The sequence below is a fragment of the Strix aluco genome, chromosome 6 (genome assembly GCF_031877795.1).
Source record: "Strix aluco isolate bStrAlu1 chromosome 6, bStrAlu1.hap1, whole genome shotgun sequence".
NCBI lineage: Eukaryota > Metazoa > Chordata > Aves > Strigiformes > Strigidae > Strix > Strix aluco.
In genome coordinates, this window is record NC_133936.1 from 26133779 (window position 1) to 26156264 (window position 22486).

At 36.1% G+C, this 22486-nt stretch overlaps 1 protein-coding gene across 16 annotated transcripts in view; it reads left to right on the forward strand.

Annotated features, from left to right (window-relative positions):
- Nucleotides 1-20134, forward strand: part of AGPS (alkylglycerone phosphate synthase) — an 86066-nt gene extending 65932 nt beyond the window's left edge. For 15 of the 16 annotated variants that reach the window (XM_074829189.1, XM_074829180.1, XM_074829181.1 and 12 more), the window contains 7 exons: nt 1360-1472; nt 3184-3253; nt 4252-4313; nt 6123-6212; nt 6642-6741; nt 8437-8494; nt 16780-20134. In XM_074829189.1, the coding sequence (XP_074685290.1) occupies nt 1360-1472; nt 3184-3253; nt 4252-4313; nt 6123-6212; nt 6642-6741; nt 8437-8494; nt 16780-16901 (615 nt within the window). In that variant the 3' untranslated portion in view covers nt 16902-20134. The remainder of the gene's footprint in view (nt 1-1359; nt 1473-3183; nt 3254-4251; nt 4314-6122; nt 6213-6641; nt 6742-8436; nt 8495-16779) is intronic. The other variant, XM_074829179.1, reaches the window with a different exon arrangement.
- The last annotated feature ends 2352 nt before the right edge of the window (nt 20135-22486 follow it).

The following is a 22486-nucleotide window of genomic DNA, read 5'->3' on the forward strand; positions in this document are numbered from 1 at the left end:
GTAAATAGCATTTTAATAGACCTTTATTTGTGTCCTTGGAGTTTATAACTGCAGTAACAATATTTCTTTGTTAGCTATGCTGATTTTGTAGTACTAATAGATAAGACAGATCCTTTGCCTGGGGAGGTATATTCTGTTTCACAGTGTTTTTCATGGTGGCGTTTTGTTGGGGTGGTAGGATGCAATATAATTTTCAGAAATACTAACTTGGATGTCTCTGACTGGGGTTCACCATACAGATTTGAGCTCATTGGCTGGAGGACTGAGCCACCCCAAGATACTTTGCCTCCTTGCTGTTTTTTTGGACCCTCCTGGTACCTTCAGTTAACTTCCAGTACAGTTAATCTATTCAGTTAAGGGAATAATAAAAGGAATAGCAACTAACTGGGATTTTTCTCAGCATAGCTGTTGCACATAAAGGATGAATTTGAATCTCTTGACTATTAATGTAACTTCGTATAACCTTGCTTGGTGCTTAAGTAACAAGTTACCACAAGCAGAGTGGAGACTGGAGGAGATGAATGCCACTGGAAAGGGAAGGGCTTTAAAAACATAATTGTTGGTCAATATACATATTAAGAATATGTTGTTCTAAATCACAAATTCTTACCCTTTTTGACTGTGGAAAATTGTTAGACTTTATTACAACTCTGCATTCATCTCCATTCTGTCTGAAACCTTCTTAGTAGTGGTCATTCACTGGAGCTAATTAATAATAGAAAAGGTATGTAGAAAATAATTAAGGGTCTTTTTTGGACCAGTTGCAAAGATATGACTCTTCACTGTTACTCCTGAAACAAAGCCATACAGATAGTCTCACTGCATTACTATTAAACCTTTAATAGTGTTCTCCCCATTTCCACTGGGATATGTTCCCTGCTACAAGTTTAGAAGTTATTTTCCTTCCGTAGTGCTTTTCCCAGCATAGAGATTTTCTGTGGCACACTGCTGATACAACTATTTTGAGAGCAGTGACATTTACGGTCATTGTAGTCATCTTCCTGCTTTAATACAGGAATAGTTGACAGAATATAAATGTCTCCCTATTGCTCAAAGGATTTTAAGGCCTGTTCTTTCTTCAGCATAGGTAGACAACTGTTATGTCATCCTGCTTTTTAACAGGAGAAAAAAGGTGACAGATAATCTCTATTTCAGTGGGCTTGTGAATGTTTGTCCTGTCAAGGAAAATCTTGATTGTTTTGGGAGTAAAATTTTGAAAGATGTTTTTTCCGAACCTTTCCTCTTAGTTGCAACAACTTACTAACCAGAGCACATGCTATGTATTTGAAAAGTAAAAACTTGTTGCTTGTATTCTGCCACGTAGACATTGACATAATACAAGGTTTTCTGTCTTTGCAGTTTAAAGGATTTGATCCCAACATACTGTGTGTTGCGACCTTGCTCTTTGAGGGTGACAGAGAGAAGGTTCTTCAGCATGAAAAGCAAGTCTATGATATTGCCACCAAGTTTGGGTATGCTTTTCAAATAACTTTTTCATATAAAGATGGGAGTTAACTGTCCAGGAGAAAATAGGATTACCATATTTTTATAGTGATTACTGTATGGATATGTTCTCAATTTACTTGTTTGAAGTGGCAATAATCAATTAGCTGTTCCCTTTGATAAATATGGCTTTGATAAATATGCTAACTCTTAACAGATACCTTTACTGAAAAACTTATGCTGTCTGTGTATTACAGAAAAATAACTATTCAACTAAATATAGAATTGATGTTATTAAAATGGAGACTAGCCCTTGTAATTGCTTATAGGCATGGAAGCTGATTGTTTTGCAATGCTAGACTGTATTTTAACTACAGAACTGGAAGACAAAATCATAAGGGTAATATTAAATCTTTACAAAATTGATGTGAGCATGTGAATACAAGAAGCTTGTTTAAAAGAAGAATCTGTGTTCAGTTAAAGGAGTGCAGTGAACTTCTGTCCCACAGACTGTTTTCTATTCTTACAAAGGAACAGAAAACATTCATTGCAGTGGCAGGTTGGGTAATCATCACATAGTTTGTCCTGGTTTGATTAAGTGTGATTGATTGAAAACCATCATTAAAAGTGTGATTTGTCAAGAATGTACTTCTTAAAGTTATTGCTAGTATTAGTCTCAACTATTCAAATATACATAAGTATTGTTTTATCCATTTTAAGGCTATCCTCTTCTGAAATTTGGGGTTTCCTTGTGCTTTTTGTTCTACCACTTAAAACAGCTTAAAATTGGGATTTCACGTGAGCAGCTTGCTAACATTCAGTGATAAGAATAACATTGCTCTTGATCTTAAAGAGCATTTTAGTTTAATGTTTTAAGCAAGAAAAGGCTTCAACTGTGAATCCTTTTATATTTTGGTATTTCAAGATGGTGTATTGATAAAGGGGGGGAACTTTTCTATGTTAGAAGATGGTGCTATCTGTTCTGCTTGGTTAAGGCTATTAGTTAGGTGTTTAATATAAATGTTTAATAGTTTAACCTGGTCTAAAGTGCTAAACCATTTAATGGTCTAAAATGTTTTAATGTTTTAATTCTGTCCTTCAGGATGTCTGATTCCTGCCCTCCCTGGATATACAGGAGCTTCTAGGAAGGCTGATTACAGTTACATAGCACTTTCTTGTTCTCAGAAACCAATAGTTAAAAACAAAGACTTTCATAATGCTCCTAACTTGATTGACTGGTGAAAGCAAGGCTTCCTTTTTCTTTAGTGCTGTGTCTTTTTTTATCCATTCACACACTTACACTTTTGGGATCTTAAGGCAGTAGTCTTGCTCTCATGACCTGTGAGCATACAAGTGCACAACTCCAGCATGCTTAGAAATGTAGATACACATATTCCTGTGAATGAACATCAAGGATATACTGTGTCTGGATATGTTTCCCCTGCTCTTTTGTGATGTTTGAAGACTGATATTTAAAGATCACATCAGATGTTTTGTTATTGTTCATCTCTTCAGATTATGGGATGAAAAGAGAAATGCAAAGAGTTAAAGGTCTGTTCTGAAGTAACTTATCATTTCTAGTGAAGAAGAGACCCTACTATTTGCAACTATTGTAACACAGCTTGGAGACAGCTAAACTTGCACATATGTTTGATAATCAAAGTATTATTTTTTTTTAATTCTTTTTGGAAACCAGTGACTACTTTGCTGGAAAGTTAATTAAATTCTTGTTAATTGCAGTGGCTTGGCAGCAGGAGAAGATAATGGACAGAGAGGGTATATGCTGACATTTGTCATTGCTTACCTTCGGGTAGGTCACCGTTTGTCTGCCTGCTGAAACTTTTGTTAATTAATAAAACAGAGATGTCTTTTTTGAAGATGCTTTCTCTGAAGTCTAAATGCATGTTGCCTTGGATGATACATTGACCTTCTCCCAGAGGTTGTATCTCTTCCATTTCTGGTTAGTGTTTACTCGTGGAACTTCATCTGCAGAACACCATAAAGACATTAATTTATGTGCTTATTAAAAAAATCGTTTCTGATACAGGGTAGGGAAAACTAGATTGAAGAATCCACTAGCAGTTTCTAAATAAACCAGATCAGTCCTATAAATACACAGGTTGAATGTAATTGGAGGCTGGGAGAGTACTTGAAATACTCATGTGCTCACTCAGCTCTTACTCTTCTTTGGACATCTGTTTATGGCTGTAGTTCAGAATTCCAGGACAAATGGACCTTTAGTCTGAACTGCTGCAGCTGTTCTCGGGAACTTTAGTCTGTTTAAGAGATTTTTTTTTTTTTGGTTCTTTTTTTCAGAATAGTATGCACATCCTGAGTGCTAGATTTTATTTGGCTTTTATAGTCAGGAACAAATCCCTGATTTTTTCCCTTTATTTCAGCAGGCTATATGTAAAATGGACAAAATGTTTGTCTCTATTCTACCTAGATAGATACTGCATTCCAAATAAATATTTCTACTAGGTATTACATTGGTTAGCACATTGGAGCTCTTGGCTTGATGCTGTAGTGATACAAATATTTGATTAGTTTAGGCATACTGACAGTCTGACAAGTTGTCTCACTATAGCCACGACATCAAAATGTTTGTCATCTGTGTCTTTGAAGAGCTACCCTATTTCCATAATTATAAACTAATGTCAGTGGGACAGATGGGTGTTTTTGCTAAATAGACTTTCTGTTTTTCCTCTTACAAACCAAAATTGCTCAACTGTTAGCTGTGTAGCATAGACCGTAGTTCCAGATGTTGATGCTGAATGTTGCTGATAATTTCCTTTTTCTATTTATTAGGACCTGGGCCTGGATTACTATGTAATAGGAGAATCATTTGAGACATCTGTTCCTTGGGATAGGTAAACTGTGATTATTCTTTAGAATTACTTAAAACTTGTATTTGACTTCATTCAAATTATTTCTAACTCATGCTTGCTCATGGGGAAACTTAATTTAATTTAGGCCTTATGTACTGGAGGTTCCCTGATGTGCGTCAAGTCTTGCACCTGTGTGTTCTTGCTAAAGTTCCTAGTAAATTACATATCAGGATTTTGTAAATGCAATGTATGCAAGCAGTCAGTAATATTTCTACTTAGGTTAGCTTACTGTAACAAATTCAGGACTGGAAATTGCACCAGCTTAGGAGGCTGGACAATGGTGACAATAACTGTATTGTGTGATGAGCAGTCACACATGTGGGATCAACAGTGTATTTCAAACAGAAAAGTTTGTGGTGAAGATCTAAAAAAAAAAACTTAAATATATTTAAGTTTTTTCTTTGCCCAGTAATACAGGGAAATGAAAACTAAAAAGATAACTTTTGCTCAAGATTAAGATCTTTTTCCTAAGCTTATTTTATGTTAGCTATGGTTGACAAACACTTGATCACAACAGTTTAATATATGAAATCACTTTGGATGCTTCTGTCCATTTGGTAAGCCAGAAACCTCTTAAGCAGGATCTAAGGTGATTTGAATTAAAGCTTTACAGTGGAAATTGTGCAAAGTGTGGTGATTTACGCTGGCAAGGCTGTATCCTTACTATTGAAATTAGTGGTGGTAGTAAGTTCCAGCCTCTGCTTTGAAAATTGACATAGTATCTTAAATAGCTACCAGAAATTTGAGGACAATTTTAAAGCAAAATTGCTCTTTATTTTACTTTAACTTTATAGATTTTGAAGTGTGCTGTTTAGTCACCAATTTGTTTTGCGCCTCTCTCACTTCAGGAGAGAATGAATTTTTATCTAAGTATTTAAGAGAATATTTTAAATTGTCCTCATAAAAGCAAATGTTTTCAGAAACCTTTTTCTGCTCTAACTCACAAGAACCACGTAGTTTTCCATAAATCAGTTAGCTACCTTATTCCTGACAGGTTAAAGATACTTGAATGAAATATTTACTCTACTTGCTTACTCACTGAATGGATAAATTTCTATTGTGCATTACTTCTATCAATCTGCAAAGTATTTTTAAATCTCTGTAAAATATCTTAATCTGAATTGTACAGTATAGCACCGCAGACCTTTGTGGGAGAACATGTAACTGAAGAAATGATCACTTGAAAAAACAGTGATTTAATTGTTCAGCACTTTGGATGCACCTGGGTCTGCCCTAGAAGAAAGAAATAATAAAAGCAAAACAAGTATGGCTTATGACAAGGTTTAATAGCTTTTTGCCATATTAGAACTATAACAGTTCAAGCTGGCAAGGTAGTACACAGCTGCAGTATCTCCAGTTTTGGCCTTGCAACATAACAAAGGTATGGTATTAGCGGAGTATACAAGGCCTTAGAGTTCTCAGGCTTTCTATTGTGAGCTGTATTTGTCGACTACTTTGCCAAAAATTTGAGGCTGTTTTACTGAGAAGGTAAGTAAAGACATACAGAAGTAGGTAACCTCCATTTTCTGTTGAACACTTTTGAATCCTATTCCATATGAAAAAGAGCTTTCATTATGTACTCTGCATCAGAGTAAACTTTCTATACAGAAAAAGCAGTGCAAGTGAAGTCTTGATGAGGACTATTCTTAGAACAAAATCTAAGCTAGTTAAAACCGGTTCTAGAAGGCAATCTTCTGTTTTATTAGATTATACTTTTTGAAGTTGTGTTTTTTAGGAAGTTGTATAAAATCATATACTAAGTTTTTATATTTAGCATGTTTTCTGTTACAGGGTTTTGGATCTTTGTAGGAATGTGAAGGAAAGGATAGTAAGAGAATGCAAAGAAAAGGGTGTTCAGTTTGCTCCTCTTTCCACCTGCAGGTAAGCCACGTAACAACCTTAAATAATCATTTTTCTTGAATTTTTGATTAGTAAGAGAACTAAGGAAGAGGTCATTACACATGCTATCTAGTAGGTAAAGTGCATATATTGCAAACACTAGTAATCTTGACCTTCCTCTTTAACATGCAAATGTCTTACATGTAAGAGTGGGTAATTCAAGGGATTAGTAACACTTGATTAGTCTTGACACTCTTCTTATGTGCATGAGTCAAGTGTAATGATTTAAGAGCTTCAACTCTGTCAGCATTGGGTCACTCATGAAGTATGAGCAAAAAGGATACAAAACTCCTTAAAAAAAAAAATGCTACCCTTTCAAATAAGTTGAGTAACCTAATGAATTGTGTAATGACACATAGTGGCTGGCTTAATACCATAAAGCTTTGTTTGTAATGCAGTTCTCTTCAACAGGGTGACACAGACTTATGATGCAGGTGCATGTGTCTACTTCTACTTTGCTTTTAACTACAGAGGAATTAGTGATCCTATTCATGTCTACGAACAAATTGAGGTAATGTATGTAAGAACAGTAGTTAAGGGGGAGGGGGCAAAGCTGATGTCCCATAATATATGCTGAACCCATTGGCTAAGATAACTGAATTTTGCAGGAAAGATCTCAAAATCTGTTCACAAGGCTTTCATTATTAGCAGCTAGGGAAAGAGGTGCACACTAATAGTGCATCAAGTACAGCAAAGACTACCAGGTAACTATTTTAGACATCAGTAAATGAATACTTATGTAGAGTATTCATCAGTAAATGAATGGCTAAAGTATAGGAAATCTTGAACTGGAGTTTGGTTTTGGATGGCAGAAACTATCAATCATAAAACCCAAATCCATGGGAAACAAGACTTCCTGGTTCCATTGTTTACAAAGCTGCTTCTTTCACTTGATTAGTCTTTAAAATACATGGTAAAACTGTCAAGATTATCCTTTATTAATAGTGCTGCATGTAGAGAATAATGAGTGTGAGGGTGTGTCTCGTGCTATTTCGGAGAATGAACTGCTGTGGTTATTTCTACTTAAACATAGATAGGTGCCAGTCTAAGTCTGCTGTGACATTTACCGCAAAGCTCTGGATTAACTCTGCTTTAACACTTTGACTGGTGAAACACTATGCTTACCTTGTTACCTTGAAGGTTTAATACTTAGATGTAGAAGGACTATGGCCAAACTGCTTTTCATCCTGCCTTTTGGTTCATATGCTCAACCTTCAGCACCAGAAAACTGCTAATAGGACTGTGGAGAAATAGGCTATGTTTATAACTAGGATATTGTTCTTCCCATGCCTATTTAGAAATTTCTCTTGAACATGGCAAGCAGATGCAAATTTTTATCTACAAGTTCTGAGACTTCCATGCTATTGACTCTAGGGCATTGGAAAACATCATACTTGAGTGCTTATTTAATGAAACTTTATTAATACTTAGATACCACCTAATTCCAATAAACAGTAGTAGTAGTGTGATCACCTAGATGCATGTCTTCCACTGTAGGTGACTAAATTTAACCTAACAAAGTGAGTTTGCCAACCAAGTCTATGCACTCTGTGGCAGACTGAAAAATATCTCTAACTGCATCAGTATGGTTATATACGTTATTCTTAGAAAAAGTACGCTTCTTTGAAAAAGGATTTAGTGCTTGTGCTTAGGAAACCTTGCTTAGTTATACTGTCTAAGCTGTCTAAATATTAATAATCAGAGCTGGATGGGAAGGAGCTTGAAAGTTTTCATATACTTCTTAACATAAAAATCTAAATTTCGTTTTCTGTCACAAAATTCACCCATGAAAGGGTTGTCAGTTGTAAAATACCTCATTTCCTCAACCACAGTCTTGGAGATCTGGGTCTAAACTCTGGTCTGAGTAAGAATCTTGAATCACTCTGGCATTAACCATCTTCCAGATGAGCATCCCAGTCACTAGACTATTTTAGTTTTGGCAAGGGGGAATATTCCATTCTGGAATAATAGATTTGTTGTAGCAGATGCCATTTGAAATGTCTTGGCTTTGATAATGCTTATATGGAAAATCCCCACTTACATTTATCTGCAGACTTGAGCCAAAATGTTTATCTGTATTGAGTACCCTAGTTACTTCTGAAACCTTTCATACACCTGTGTAAATGCGTATGATAGCAAGCATTTCACTGAAAACAAAAATCTTGTGCATTTGTTGTTGAATAAAAACCTTATCTTTCCAATTTAGAGGGCTGCTAGAGAAGAAATACTCGCCAATGGAGGAAGTCTGTCACATCACCATGGAGGTAATGTTCTCAGTCTAATATTAGTCTCTTTGATACTGCTAAATATTCATGAATACATAAAATAGTTTGTAATAGAACTTTGAATAAATATTTCACAGGCATTAACTGAAATTACTGGGGGAGGGAATCTCCTGGCTTTCTTTCTAGAAACTTATCACCCGTTTGTCAGACTTTCAGGGAAAAGTGTCCCTGGTCCTGGTTTGCTTAATGTTGAGTCACACAATGTGTATTTATGAGCACCAGCTTCAAACCTTTGATAGGAAGTCTATAGGCTGTCTGAGAACCTGAAAATGTAGTCGATTGGTTTGTCATTAGCAAATTCTACTGAACCTTGTGCAGAGGTATAGTCAGTTAAAGACCTCAAATGGGAGTTTCACAGTTTTAAGACAGTTTAGTGTCCCTTGGGACTATGTGAATGCTATTAGCCATAATTCTAGAGCACTTAGTGAAAATATCTGCATAAAAGAGCTAGTGACTTTAAACTGGGCTATGTTGCAATCTACCATTTGTTGCATATTTGATGTTATGTAAGTATTGATATTACTGGCTTGCTATCTGCTAACTTCTGATTATTCAGTTTCTTCTCTTGGAGTTTGGGAATTACTTGTCCTGAGTTTTTGCAAGCTATTTTGTGCTTTTATATTATGTTTAAGAACTAATATAATGTATAAGTGAAACTTCATATACCTGATGCTTTACATATGCTTTTCCCACATATCCAGATAGCCTAATTTGATTGCATGTGTCCTATATAATGCTGTAAACTCAGATGTCAGGAAGACTTGTGAAGTCAGTTTGATTTGTGCAGCTAGCTTCTTGAAACTGGTTAACTTAATGCATTACTTCTCTCTACTCTCTTGGGGCACTGTTTGGCCACAGAAATAAGAGCAAAGAGGAAGTCTCATGATAAAAATCAACAAGATAAAAATTTTGTAATTCTAAGACAGCTCTGTGTGGGGAAAAACTGAAGGGCAGAAACTGGTGAGTTCCTGGACTTCAAACTTTTAGCTAGGGCTGTTTTCAGGCATATAGGTTTGATAGAAACTGAAATGGATTCTGCTTTAGCAATATCATGATATTGAAAGATGTGTAGGTGGTGATAACATGAGTGAAAACAGTTTCAGTATTTTTTGATTAATATGCTTATTGTCCTCTGATTAAATCTCTAATGTGGTGGTATAGTAGACTGGTCAAATCTTGCACGTGGGATGTGGAATTACCCCCTTGATCTACTATTGTGCTCTCCCCTGCTGTGGCAGCTGTATTTTACTGTGACTAGCATTTCATCCATTAACTTGCATGCAGCTGGAGCTTGTCACATGTTTGGATGTATTTGCCTTCACCATATGAAACCTTGCGTGCGGCATATGTTGAACAAGAAAAAAAAATACAGCTTTTTCAAACCCTTGCACACTTTAACTTTCTGACCACAGATATGGGAAACTTGGTTCTGTTAGACTTGTTATGCTTCTGTTGTATGCATGACTGCCTCTTATACTGGTAAATATTTTCTGCTTTAAGTGTTTTTGTCTGGCAGTTCATTGTGTACTGTATTCAAGATTTGTTTTTTCCAGTGCTTAAGTGGATGTGCTGCTGAGAATTAGCCTAATAGTATTAGTTTTATTTACTGACCTTCAGACCTTGTCACTCTTAGCACTGCTAAGACTGGTCTGTTGTGTGTGGTAAAATACTGGTGCAGTTTCTTTTAGTATTTGTCTTGTAATTGTGATTAATAACAGTTGTTTTCACTATCTGGAAACAGACAGGCTGGTTTGTCTGCCTACAATCACACTATGATAAATGGAGCTATTCTAACTCTGGTTTTGTGTACCAAAGAAAACAGATGTAGTCTGGGACTTGAGGCTATAGGAAATACAAAGCCTGCTTAAGTCAATCTTCATACACTCCTTGAGTGAAGAAGTGGTCATATATGACAGTTTGAGATATGTAAAGCTCTAAATTACTTCACATCTGGGGAAGTACTACCTGCGGGTAGACACATAGCTAAAATCTACAGTGAGAACTGAAATCATGATGCTTTTAATCTTATGAAGAGTAACTTCAGAAGGACCTTACTTTGGATTCTGTTTTAATCTCAGTATCTCTTCTCTGCTCCCCTCCCTCCAGGCTAATGGGAGATATTGTAACTTTTAGGCACGGCTCACTAAAGATACTGTGAGAAGATCCCTCTCGATTAGTTTTCATAAGAAGCATAACTTTTATTTGTTTAATGGATTACACTAAAGATCACACCTTGCAATATGTAAGAACAACAACATTCCAGCAAAGAAATTGCGGAAGTTTATCAATACCAGCCTTGTACAGCAAGCATCTCATGGTGACAAGAAGCTGTAGCAAAGCCAGACATACACATCTGTGTAATAAATTTATCCTTTCAATGTAACAATTACTTGTATTTTGGGGTAGAATATCTGAATTTTTTTGTTTTTATAAATCTGGATATAACTTCTGTGATACTGCAACTTAAATTACTTTGTCCTTTTAATCAAATTGTCTTTTCTTTTTGAAGTCTTTCTCACTCTTGACTCGAATATTTAAATCTGGTCGGTGTCAGGAATGGTTTTCCTACCTTAATATTACTATTTAACACTAAATAATGTTTCTGGATTATGTACTGAACAGAGTTTACATATGGGAAGAATCTGAGGCATACGTGTTGTTATAAAAATACACCTAAAATACATAGCTGATCAGATAGGCACTTATGCACAAGGAAGTCAGCCATTCTCCAGTGCATCAGAAATTGACCCTTACAGAAGAGGTTATCAGACTTTTTTCTTTATGATCCTGGCAGTCTTGTCTAAATGTAGTAGGTCTGTTTCTTGATAAATTTGTTGTGAACAAACTGCTGAAAAGCTTCTTAGTGGTTTTAGAGTAGTTTTTAATGTGTGACAAGTGGTTTCTTATGCCTTCTTTTTTTTTAACATAGCATTTTAACTAATATTACGACATAATCTGTGATTTACTAAAAGTTTTGAAAGGTATTCAGGAATTAGGTATTCTAATTGTAGCATTCCTTATCTTCATTTCCTACATGAGATTTTACAGTCTTGCTTATAGTTTTCACCTTACCTTGACTACATCCTACACTTTAGAAAGGGGTAGTGCACATCTCTGAACACAGCTTTGATCCTTCTGCTTTTCTGGCTGCCAAGTACCTTTAGATTTGAGAGTCATGCCACTAAGGATTGCTAGAGCCACAGTTAGCTTTTAGAAACAGAACATTTAAAAAGCAGCACTAGGAATGACAATTTCTTGTAGATACCAGTTTAAATTTAGATAAATGATTCTTCTAATTTAGGGCAAGCCCTAAAACCACCCATATGATGTGTCACACCTTGCATTCTTGAATTTCCTTTTCATAAAATACATGCCTTTTTTGTATACATAAAATAACATGTGCTGAGAAAGTATCAGTAGGTATGACTGGTGTATAAATGCAACTGTAACAACCCTTTTGAGGTACAGCGTCAGAAGAGAGCTGGCTGGATTTGAGCCTGATTCCTTCTGTATTACCAAGCTAAGCACCCATGTAAAATTAAGGAACAGTGTAAAAATTAGTGATAGTTTCCCTTGCAGGGAATGTTCTAGCTAAAACTGGTTACTTCAGGAAACAATTATTAGCTTGTGGGTTTGAGGAAAATACCCCCATTTAGCCACTTAACAGAACTAATTTTCTTCCACTTTCTAGACAAATTGCTTTCTAGACAAATTGGCTAGAATAAAGGTTAAGCAAGTAGCTCAGGCTCCACAGATTTAGGTATAGTATCAATTTCCTCCTGGCAGTTTATGTAGGAAAACTTTAAAAAAAAAAAAAATCCAAAACACAACAAAAACCCAAACCACCACCACCACCCCCCCACCCCCCCCACCCCCAAAAAAATAACCAAAAAACCCACACACCTTACTTGCCATTCAGTTGCAGTTTGACATTGCAATTCGTTGTAACTGCTTGGCATCATTAAGAGGCTGTGGTTTAAGCTATATGCTGCAGTAGTTAACTTGCATAAACTAAAAAATCTGGAATTATAAAATTCCCTTATGGGTGGAGTTGAACACAATCTTTTCTCCTCTACACAGGAAAAGTATCTTATTAGCTTTAAGTTAAGCACTGGAGACAGATCATATTTTCATCTTACAGCTAGCGCTTGCTCTACAGATTAAAATGGGTTTAAACTGTGACATTTGTCATACACAGAGTAATCTTACGTGAAATAAATATTATATTTTCCTCCTTGGTCTGAAAGTCTTAATAGAATAGTCATCTTCAGTGCCTTTTCCACCAAATAAATGGAAAGGACTTTCTGATTCATCAGCACAGAATTTGAAAGTACTTAAGTTGTTTAGATATTAAGTGAAAATGTGCATTATGTTATGGTGATGGTAAGTGTTAGTTATGTGGTAGACTTCAGGTACCCCACTTGTCCAATATACTCCAGCACTACCACAGTATTAGATTAACGCACTGACCTTTCTCAGTATTGCAAAGCTCTTTCTGGAAGGGTAGTAGCCAATTAAGCAATTTCTAAGAGTAGAGAGATGCTTTACATAGAGATAACCAGCTTCAGGAAGAGCATGAAACAGCTAGAAGAGCCCCATCCTTCTTATGACCTGTTACTGCTTCTCCTTTTGCAAGGCTATTGTTCTGCAATAACTATCTCTAAGTTGAAAGGACTGGAGTAGGGGAAGACTAGGGCCATGTACTAGAGCCTATTTCCACCATGACCACGCAGTGCTATAAATCTGTTCTGCATGGGTGTGGAGTTATTCCTGGGTTCCGTCAGCTGCATTAAAACTTTCCTTACAAGACTGTTTATGTGTGCCCGAGTACTTCATATTCCAACAGTAAGGAAACCAATTGCTGCCTGCTGCTTACTAGCTCCATCCTTAGCCAGATTTTTTGTGGCTATCCAGGTGCATTTTCAAAGATGAACAAGTGTAGCCTTTATGAGCCAGGAGAACTGTACTCTCATTTTATCTTCTTTGTGGCCAGCAGGTATGTGCTACCTATCTAATGCACTTCTCTTTGAAAAACTATGCACTTAGGAAACTACAGTCATTTTTGGCAGAGAATGTCATGTTGGTGCATGTTTGCTTGTTTGATTCTTTTTTTTTTTTTTCCAAGGGGTGGGTTCTATGGGAGCAGCATAGAGTATGATTGAACTTCACCAAAGTGTATTTTATTTCCTAACAGATTAAAAAGGCACTGGAAGCATGAACAACTTTTCTAATGAAACCAGCTAAGGGCTGGACCAGTATATATCAGAACTGGGAAAAAGTTATTCAGCTAGCTCACATGTTTTTCTTTCATATATGGACTATAATAATAAAACTTGAAAATCCTGCAAAAATTGATGTTGGACTGTGTTGGAGTGTTGCTACTGAACAAGCTTCTTGGCTTTCTGGTCTGAAGTACTTTGTGGTAGACTCTGTCTCGCTAGGGTGTCTGTACTCTATGTAATAGGCTGGGCTTCAGTTTGAGGACTTCTGGCTTCCTAGCAGTGAATGTTTTAAGGCATTAGACTGCTCAGCACACCTCAGGACCAGGACACTTGCCACTTGTAACACTTGAAAACTAATTCTGTTGCATGTCATCTTGGATAATTAAGATGCAAGATTAGGTATCTTCAGAGGAAGAAGATGCGAGAAGGAAGGACTGTACTTGTTTCCAGTTAGGGAAACAAGGATTGTGTGTGTAATGGTGTGTATAGCTGGGTTGACAAGTAGTGACTTGTTAAGCTACTACAAATTGATTGTACAATGATATGCTGATTTGAGAACCTTATTAATGATGTTATGATGTAGCATATAGAATTAGGTCAATTTGATCTCTTTTTTTCTTAATTGAGAAAAGTATACCATGTTGAGAGCCCGTAAGTGGTAGATGCTTGGATAAAATCTGGTTGTGTGCATTGTCTCGTGTCAGTTCTAGATAAATGGCATCATCTAGGCCTAAAACTAAAAAGTCTACTTTCTCTAGGCTAGAAATGAAAAGGTGTTTTTCTCTAGTCTGGGGTAAGATCAGGTTTAATTGAGACCTTTTACTGTTAGGGAAGTCAAGGTTTCCTTGAGCCCAAAGCCGTTCTTTGGCTAGGCTTAGTGTGGAGTTAAGCAACTTTGCCATAATAGTAAAAGATGTCGCCATGAATGTAAAAATAATTCCAAGTGGCAATTTCTTCCTCCTTTTCCCTTCTCATCGTAGAAGCTAATGGGATTGTCCTATGGAGGAGGAACAGAGTACTTATAGGGCAGCACTAACTTGAAGTGAAACAAATAGAAACATTGTTTTTCTAAGTGGTGCTCTCATCTGTACAGAGCCTTTCCTTCACTTGGTTTATTTTCCATTTAATCAGATGGACCAGCTTAGAATTCTAAGAGTGCGATTGCTTCAACACTGTTTAATATGAAAACTTGAGTAGCTGAAGAATCCATGTATATCTTACTGACATGAACAGTAGGAGCAGGGCCTCAACTTACTGTTATCAAGGGGTTAAAATCTTTTCATTGAACATGTTTGTGAAGGACTGCTGGTAACTGTAGTACAGCTTTTTCTTTCCAGTTCACTAATCAAATGTATGTTAGATTTATTATTGCAAAAGTATAAACCATAGAAAATTTGACAAGATAGATGTGTAAATTATCACTTTGACAGAACTAATGATGCACTCCAAGCACCTTCTGTTTTCCAGCACTTGGTGAGCGACTTCATTAAATATGCAACGACTGTTTGGTGCTGCTCAGACAGTAGTTCAGTTCCTTGTGGAATTGCATTATTACTGGAGGTGTAAAAGAGGCAGGCATGCTAGCTGTTGGGCATCCTGCTGTGATTCTAATGTGCTCCATCTTGTTGAAGCAGTTGTTTGCAGTCTTTTCAGGACAATTACATCCATAACCACAGGACACATTCACTGAAACTATATTACAGATAACAGTTGAGAATGGTAATGACTGTTCTTCAGCTGCCTGTGTAAGAGCCAGTGTGAGTGACTTGAGGTGATGGTCAAGCCACATCCATGATTCTTCTTTTTGTAGCAGTAGTATTAAAGTTTCCCCAGATAAAATTCAACTACATCAACTTGCTCACAGGCAAATTGTAGTGATGGTATATTTATAGATGGGGATTTTTTTTTTCTTGAGCTGGGCTGTAAAATACAACCACAGTTCCTACCACATGACAAATTCTTTTGTCCTTCAGTCATGATCTTTGCTCTCGACACACGTGCTGCTAATAGTTGTTTTCTAGCAAACTGCAAATTTCATTCTTTCTCACATTATTTGCTTTTTCAGTTGGCATTGTGACTAGCTCATACTCCTTAAGGTATAAACAAATATATTCTGTTCTCCAGAGGTGTCCCTGTAATTTATTATTCTGATGACAGTTTGATGGTTACCCTGAGAACAGGGCACAAAAGATGGCTTGAATTTAGCTTCAGATACTCTTAAAGCATCTGTCTCTCAAACCTTTACTATATCGCATCATACTGACAAATGGATTGTGTTTCAGGATGACAAGTTAAATGCTATACTGTGTTTAATGAAAAAAATGTCCTTTATTTTTGAAGATCTGTTAAATCAGAGTTGATGATTTGGTTAATTATTATGTGAAAGCTCGGCCATTTAACAGGACTATTGTGAGACTTTGGTGAAATGAGTTCTTAAATGGCTGGTGTTTCAGCTTTGCTTTGTATTTAGTATATGTTGTGAATATCTATTTTTACATGGACAACTAAGCTCTTGTGTAATGGTATGAGCAATTGCCAGCCTGTCTGAAAGTTTTTGAATGAAATAAGATATTTTGTTGATCTAAAACTAGGTTGTAAGCCTTCTTAGAAAACAATTTTTGCTATTTAAACCAATACTCTTTTAAGTTTATTACTGAGTTAGGTTTTCGCTTTAAAAAAAGGTGTGGGGTTCTGCTTTTTAGTAATCTCTACAGTTTCCTACTTAAAATTAGTTTGGTGGCTTTTTAAAACTTATTACCAATTTCCCTATTTTAATAGAACATGTGATTTCAGCCTAAGCTTCATCTAAATTTCATAGTTTCTAAAGAAAGTAGACAGTGTGGAACACAGTCTTCCTCTGGGAGTATGCTGAGCTTAATGAGCTTGATAGTCTGGTGGGCTCAATAAATCAAATAAAGCAAAACATTTCTCATTTTTGAATAAAAGCATTTATCACACAGTGTTTATTCATTCACGGTCAGAAGATTGATTGGCTCCTAGAATCCTGCCATATATTGAAACACTTTGTTTTTGTTTTTCCAGTAGGCAAATTGCGGAAGCGCTGGATGAAGGAGAGCATCTCTGATGTTGGCCTGGGAATGCTGAGATCTGTTAAAGAATATGTGGACCCCAATAACATCTTTGGAAACAAAAATCTTTTATAAAGCCCTGCGCAACATGATGTACTAAAACTTCAAAATTACTGTTGAAATTCCTCCACTTTCATTGTATTGATATCCCAGTAATCAAATATAACATAGACTAAACTTTAAAAACTAGTAACTTACACACTGATTTTTGCCACTCCCTTCCCCCTCCCCCCAATAAAGTGTAAACATCACTGTTAATGTTTATGGATTTTTACTTACAATGCTCCTAAACTCTTAAACAACCCACTGGGCACAAAGTGTATTACCAGCCAGGAAATGCAAATTTGGTTTTCCAAGTTTGGTTAGGCAACACAGCTGACAGTATTTTTCAATGCTGGATACTGCCAGATGTTTCTTACTAGAGCATCCCCTGCGAGGAGAACAAAGACTGACAACAGTTTTCTACAGAAGCAGCTGCTCAACCCAGCCTCTTGCTAACGGAAAGCTGCTAAGAGACAGATGAGAGAACACCAAGAACACCATTAAGTGTGTAACAGACTTGTAACCAGCAAATACTTGAAGTACAAATGTAGGCTTTGATCAAAAGAGAATGTAAGTCAAACTGCTAAAAACTCACTAGTATCCTACTGTAGTACTATTGGAAAATCTTATGTAATTGAGCTGTTCCAAGTTGTATTTGCATTGCTGGGATAATCTTAAATTAATTGTAGGTCAGTCACTATAAGTTTTGTACAATGGACATTTCTCACTGTATGTTGAAAACAGGTTTGTAACAATTTTGCGTTTATCTGTACTTCAGTCCTAGTGTGTATGGTTTTTGCTCCTGTTTTGTTTGTTTTGCAGAGATGCAAAACATCTTTTTCAGTAAAAAAAAAGTTTTGGCTATTCAAATGGAACTGCCCAGCACTGTCTTTTGAAACAGTCTCAACAGTTTAATAAAACATTTAAATGGACAACATACTGTCATCCTGAAAGTGAGATTTCCCATTTTAGTTTTGTACAGTTTCCTATGGCCTTTGTGAATCATTTATTGACTTCACTAGTAGCCACAATTTTAATTGTCCCTTGAACTTTAAGAAAATGAAATATTTTCTTGATCAGTATCATATGAGTAAGCGTTTTTACATTGAAACTTGAATCTTAATCAGTAAAACAAAGTATTTGTCAATATTCATGATCCATTTTTAAGGTGGGTTCTTTTCTTAAAGCAAGTTATCCAACTTTTTGATAGTTAATGTGTATGATTGCATAGGATAGAAAAAATAAAGACTATCCTTTGAGGACACTGTCTCTAGCCAACTGCTTCACAGCTCTAGTGTCAGTTTGGACACCTTTTGTATTGGTAGTTCCCTTATTGAGGAGAAAAAGATAAAATTGCTTTTTTGTTTTTAAACTTTTAGAGTATGGTCTAATTAGCTCTGGTTTGGTAATATACCAAAAGAGTACAAAATGCTTAAAGAAATACTGCATATCAGACAACTTAATCTTGAAACAAGTTCAGATTTCAATTCTAATTAAAATGATCAAAAAACATGGACACTCAAAGCATCACTTTAAAATGCATGCTGTCAAGGTACTTAAGGAAAACTTTTTATCATCTGCAGGTTATAAAACAGAATGTTAATGTGATACTTGCAATGCAGCTATATTTATTTTGAAGGGTCTTTATTTCACAACATTTCAACTAATCTACTATTTTGGGTTTTGGCCCCCAGAGTTCATATTTTAACAGCAACCAAAACAACAGGTATAGTCTGTTTTAGGAAACTGAGTCTTTGCACTGTGGTTAAGTGTTCCTTAAGTACACAATGGTGTCTCAGCAAAGTGAATATGTACATGTTTATGCTGGGGACTTCCTCATCTCGCATGCTGCATGATGGTGACTACATGGCTACAGCTGGCATCTTGCTGATGACTGGTATAGAGACCTTTCTAGGGGCTGGTAAATATGAAGGGTTCAATGAAAGGATATGTCTAACTATGAAGAATCTATTTTGAAGGAAAGTACATGAAGTTGTTTGCGCTGTCATTCTGCAAACAGAACTAAAACAAGTAGTCATAGTCAGTAATACCTGTCTCAAGATTTTGACTTAAAGTACAGCACAGCTCTATGACATCCTTCTCAGTCCATAATTTTCTGATTATATTTTCCTCATCCCTTCTTTTTGTCCTGAAATTACACAGGCAAAAACTCCTTATACTCTATTTCTAACCTTTAAATAGCCACTGGCTTCTGAAGTGATTTAAAATGCAGTAAAGATTTTTACTGCATGTCCATTGTCCTATGGGAAGGTGAAATAACAGGCTATAAGGGTCCCAAAGCAATGTCACTGGATAGCTCTGAGGAAAAGATTAACTACAAATGTAATGGATATTTTTTTCTAATGGCCACCCTGTTGCTGTCTTCCTAAATACTTTTCTATCTTATGAACTGCAGTTGAAAAGCATGTATTACTGACTGTCTTTAATTTCACATTTAAGTTTCTAATGAAAATAAAGTGTAGTGTGAGTTCAGACCTAGATACATACAGATCATTATCTATTCAAAAGAAATCTTCCCTTCTCTGATAGTAAAGTCTTCCACCACTCTTCCTTCTGTATTATTCTCTTTCTAAAGACCTCACTTCCCATAGCTGCAACCTGTTCAGAATGGAGTTTGATCCATGCAGATCAGAAGTGTATCTTGGCATAACACATTACTTTTTCATTTGCGTGACTATTTTGGCCATATGTAAGTTACAAGCAGTTTTAATTAAGCTTTCATGACTTCCAATTACACAGCTTCCGCTCTCTTTGAAGGAAGAAAGGTGCAGCCTGAGTATGACTTGACTGCAAAATGTATTTACATTAGAGAGACTTCTATAAAAGTTTTGAGGGGAAAGAAGAAAATCTGTTAGAAATTGATCCAGGGTCTAAATCTTACAGTCAGAGAAAAACGTGTCTCTTCTTGACATGGCTTAGAGTATATTGGTTGAGTTAGAGACATCTTCTTTGCCTTACAGCTGTGAGCAGAGGCCAGGCCAAATAGTTCTTCCATAGTAATGTTAATTAACTGAAACCAATTTCAAAGGCAGGGATACATTAGCACTGAAATCCAGAAAACATCAGAAAACATAAATTGCTTCTCAGTCTTGGAAATGTATGTTTATCAAGGTTGTAATTTAACTTTCTGCAAATAAAGCCAAACAGTGTTTGTCATTTTAGTGTGAGATTAACTGTAAACTTCAGTTGTAATGTTAAGAGATTATAGAACCTTATATTATTAATAAAAAGAAAATGGGCCTAAATTATGTGTTTTTGTGCTGAAACTAAACAAATATATTCTACTACATTGTCATCTTTGGTTCATTTTAATTTGGTGGTGAACTTTTACCTAAGGAAAACTATTAGGAAGGCTGTGAAACTTACAGAGCGAAATGAAATTGAATTTGTAAATGAATGCTAATAGAAGCTCAGCTTTTGTGTGCCATGTAAAGCAAAATAGGAGAACAAGAGAAGTGCAGTAAAGGAATGGCAAAACAATAGCTGAACACTGGCCTACTCGGTTCAGAAGTTTCACCTCTTCAGTATTCCGTTTGGGCAGCAAGGGGACCATGTTCAACTGCTCTTGGAAAGTTCTGTCAATGTAATACAGGAGCATACCTTGTCTTACTTAGCTTCACCAGATTTCAAAGACCTGTTGTATTAAGCTATTGCAACAGGTATATAGCTTCCTGATGTTGTGTACACGTCTCATTTAAAACCTCCTTTTTACAGGTCCTGGAATCTGACTGCAAGTTCTACGTGCACGAATGCACCACGTGTGAGCAGAAGAGGTATTTCTCAATTATCTGCATCATTGCTATAAAGCTTAAGCTCTTTAAGCTTAAACGGCTGAAATCACATGTTGCTTGAAAGAGATGTTGAATTGTCTTAATGCAGTTACTTCAACGCATATTATTCAAAAACTGCAAAAGTCATAGTGTGCAGGGGACAGGAGAACTAATGACATGGTTCAGTTTGTAGAACTATAACAATTTCTCAATATGATCCAAACTTTTTTGTGTGCTTGTTCACAGGAAGGAGAAAACTGACAGTCAAGCATTTTATTTGTGTTTCCCTTCTATTAACAGCATAAAAATGCAGTATTTTTACATAGATCTAGACAGTCTCAATTTGAAGGAGATCTTAGAGGATGATATACTTGTCTCAGGTTGACAGCCAGATCCCATCAGTGTTCCCTTTGTTTAAAATAAGTAAGTTTTATAAAAAGTTGGACCTGAACTTGCAGCTGTGTAAATACTATAGGTTCACTGTTTATGGCTTTGTAGTCCCAACACTGACTCTGAATTCCACATTACCTTTAACATAAATCGATGTCTTTCCCTAGACTTTTTATGGAGACCAGAATTGGCAGGCAGTTGCTTTGTTCGTGTTCAGCTTTAAGGTCTGCTGTGGTGTTCAAGAGCAGAGGTGGTCAAAGATATTTTTAAAAAATGTTCGCCATACTGTCTTTGAAAAATACTAGTGCTGTCAGTTTGAAATTCAAGATTCAGTTTCAAAAACGTGGATTATAATATTTTAAATCATATGGTTACTTGCAATATTTACCAATATAAGTTGCAATAATATGTGCCTCTACTGAAATGCTGTGAAATGTTTCATTTATGAATTTGTTTTTGCACTTTGGAAAAACAAAGCATTGAATTTTTTATGGGAAACTTTATGAATGTTTCATTTTGATTCAGAATAAAGCTAAATTTGTTTTGATTGACTGTTCAGAAATTCCAGTATAACATTCCTATTTGAGTAGCATTCAACATATTTTTCTACCTTCATGGTAGTATGTAGTAGTTTTTGTGCCCTCCCCCCCCGCCATGTATGGGGACATAACAGCTTTTAAATTAATGTATTTTTTGTAGTGCTATAAAGTATCATAGCAGCCTTCTAAAGGATAAAACAGAAGTGTTGATCACAGCAAAGAAATTGTGTGTATGCAAAAAGATACAGGACAAAACCAGATTATATGACTGTAACCATATAAAGTTTAAGCTGATGCTTCTAGAACTTCATATCAAATCAGAAAGTAAGTGAAAAATGTTTTTGTTTAAAAATTACATTTTAAAATTAAACTATATTTTCTAATGGTAAATGATTGTCACAACTTTTGCAGTTCAGTATCGCGCAGCTTGTTCTAGTGTGGCTGACCTCCCAAGATGCTTTTACAAAGCAAAATATAAAGTGGATGGTCTCAAGACAGGCCTTGATAAATCTACTCCCATTTCAGGCTGCTGGAAGGGCTTGGCTCTGTTCCCATGAGTGACACAGACACTCTGAGCATGTGGATATCTGGTGTTGCATCCGTCAATGCTCGCTCAGGAACTTAATATTCAAAGCAGTTTGAAGACAATGAATGGCATTGATGTTATGTACTCAAATGAAGTTCAGCAAATATGGAAAACATAAAAGGGCGGTTTGATAAGTTCAGTTATTCATAAATTGGTTATCGATAGTGGCATTGATAAATGCAGTCTTGACTAGACACAACCTGAGGATGTGGGAGTAATGAGAAGGTACAAACACAGCCGTTGACCTTTCTCCCTCCCAGCCCGTGGCAGCAGCCAGCAGCGTTTCCTGTCTCGCTCTGTTCCTGCTGCCGC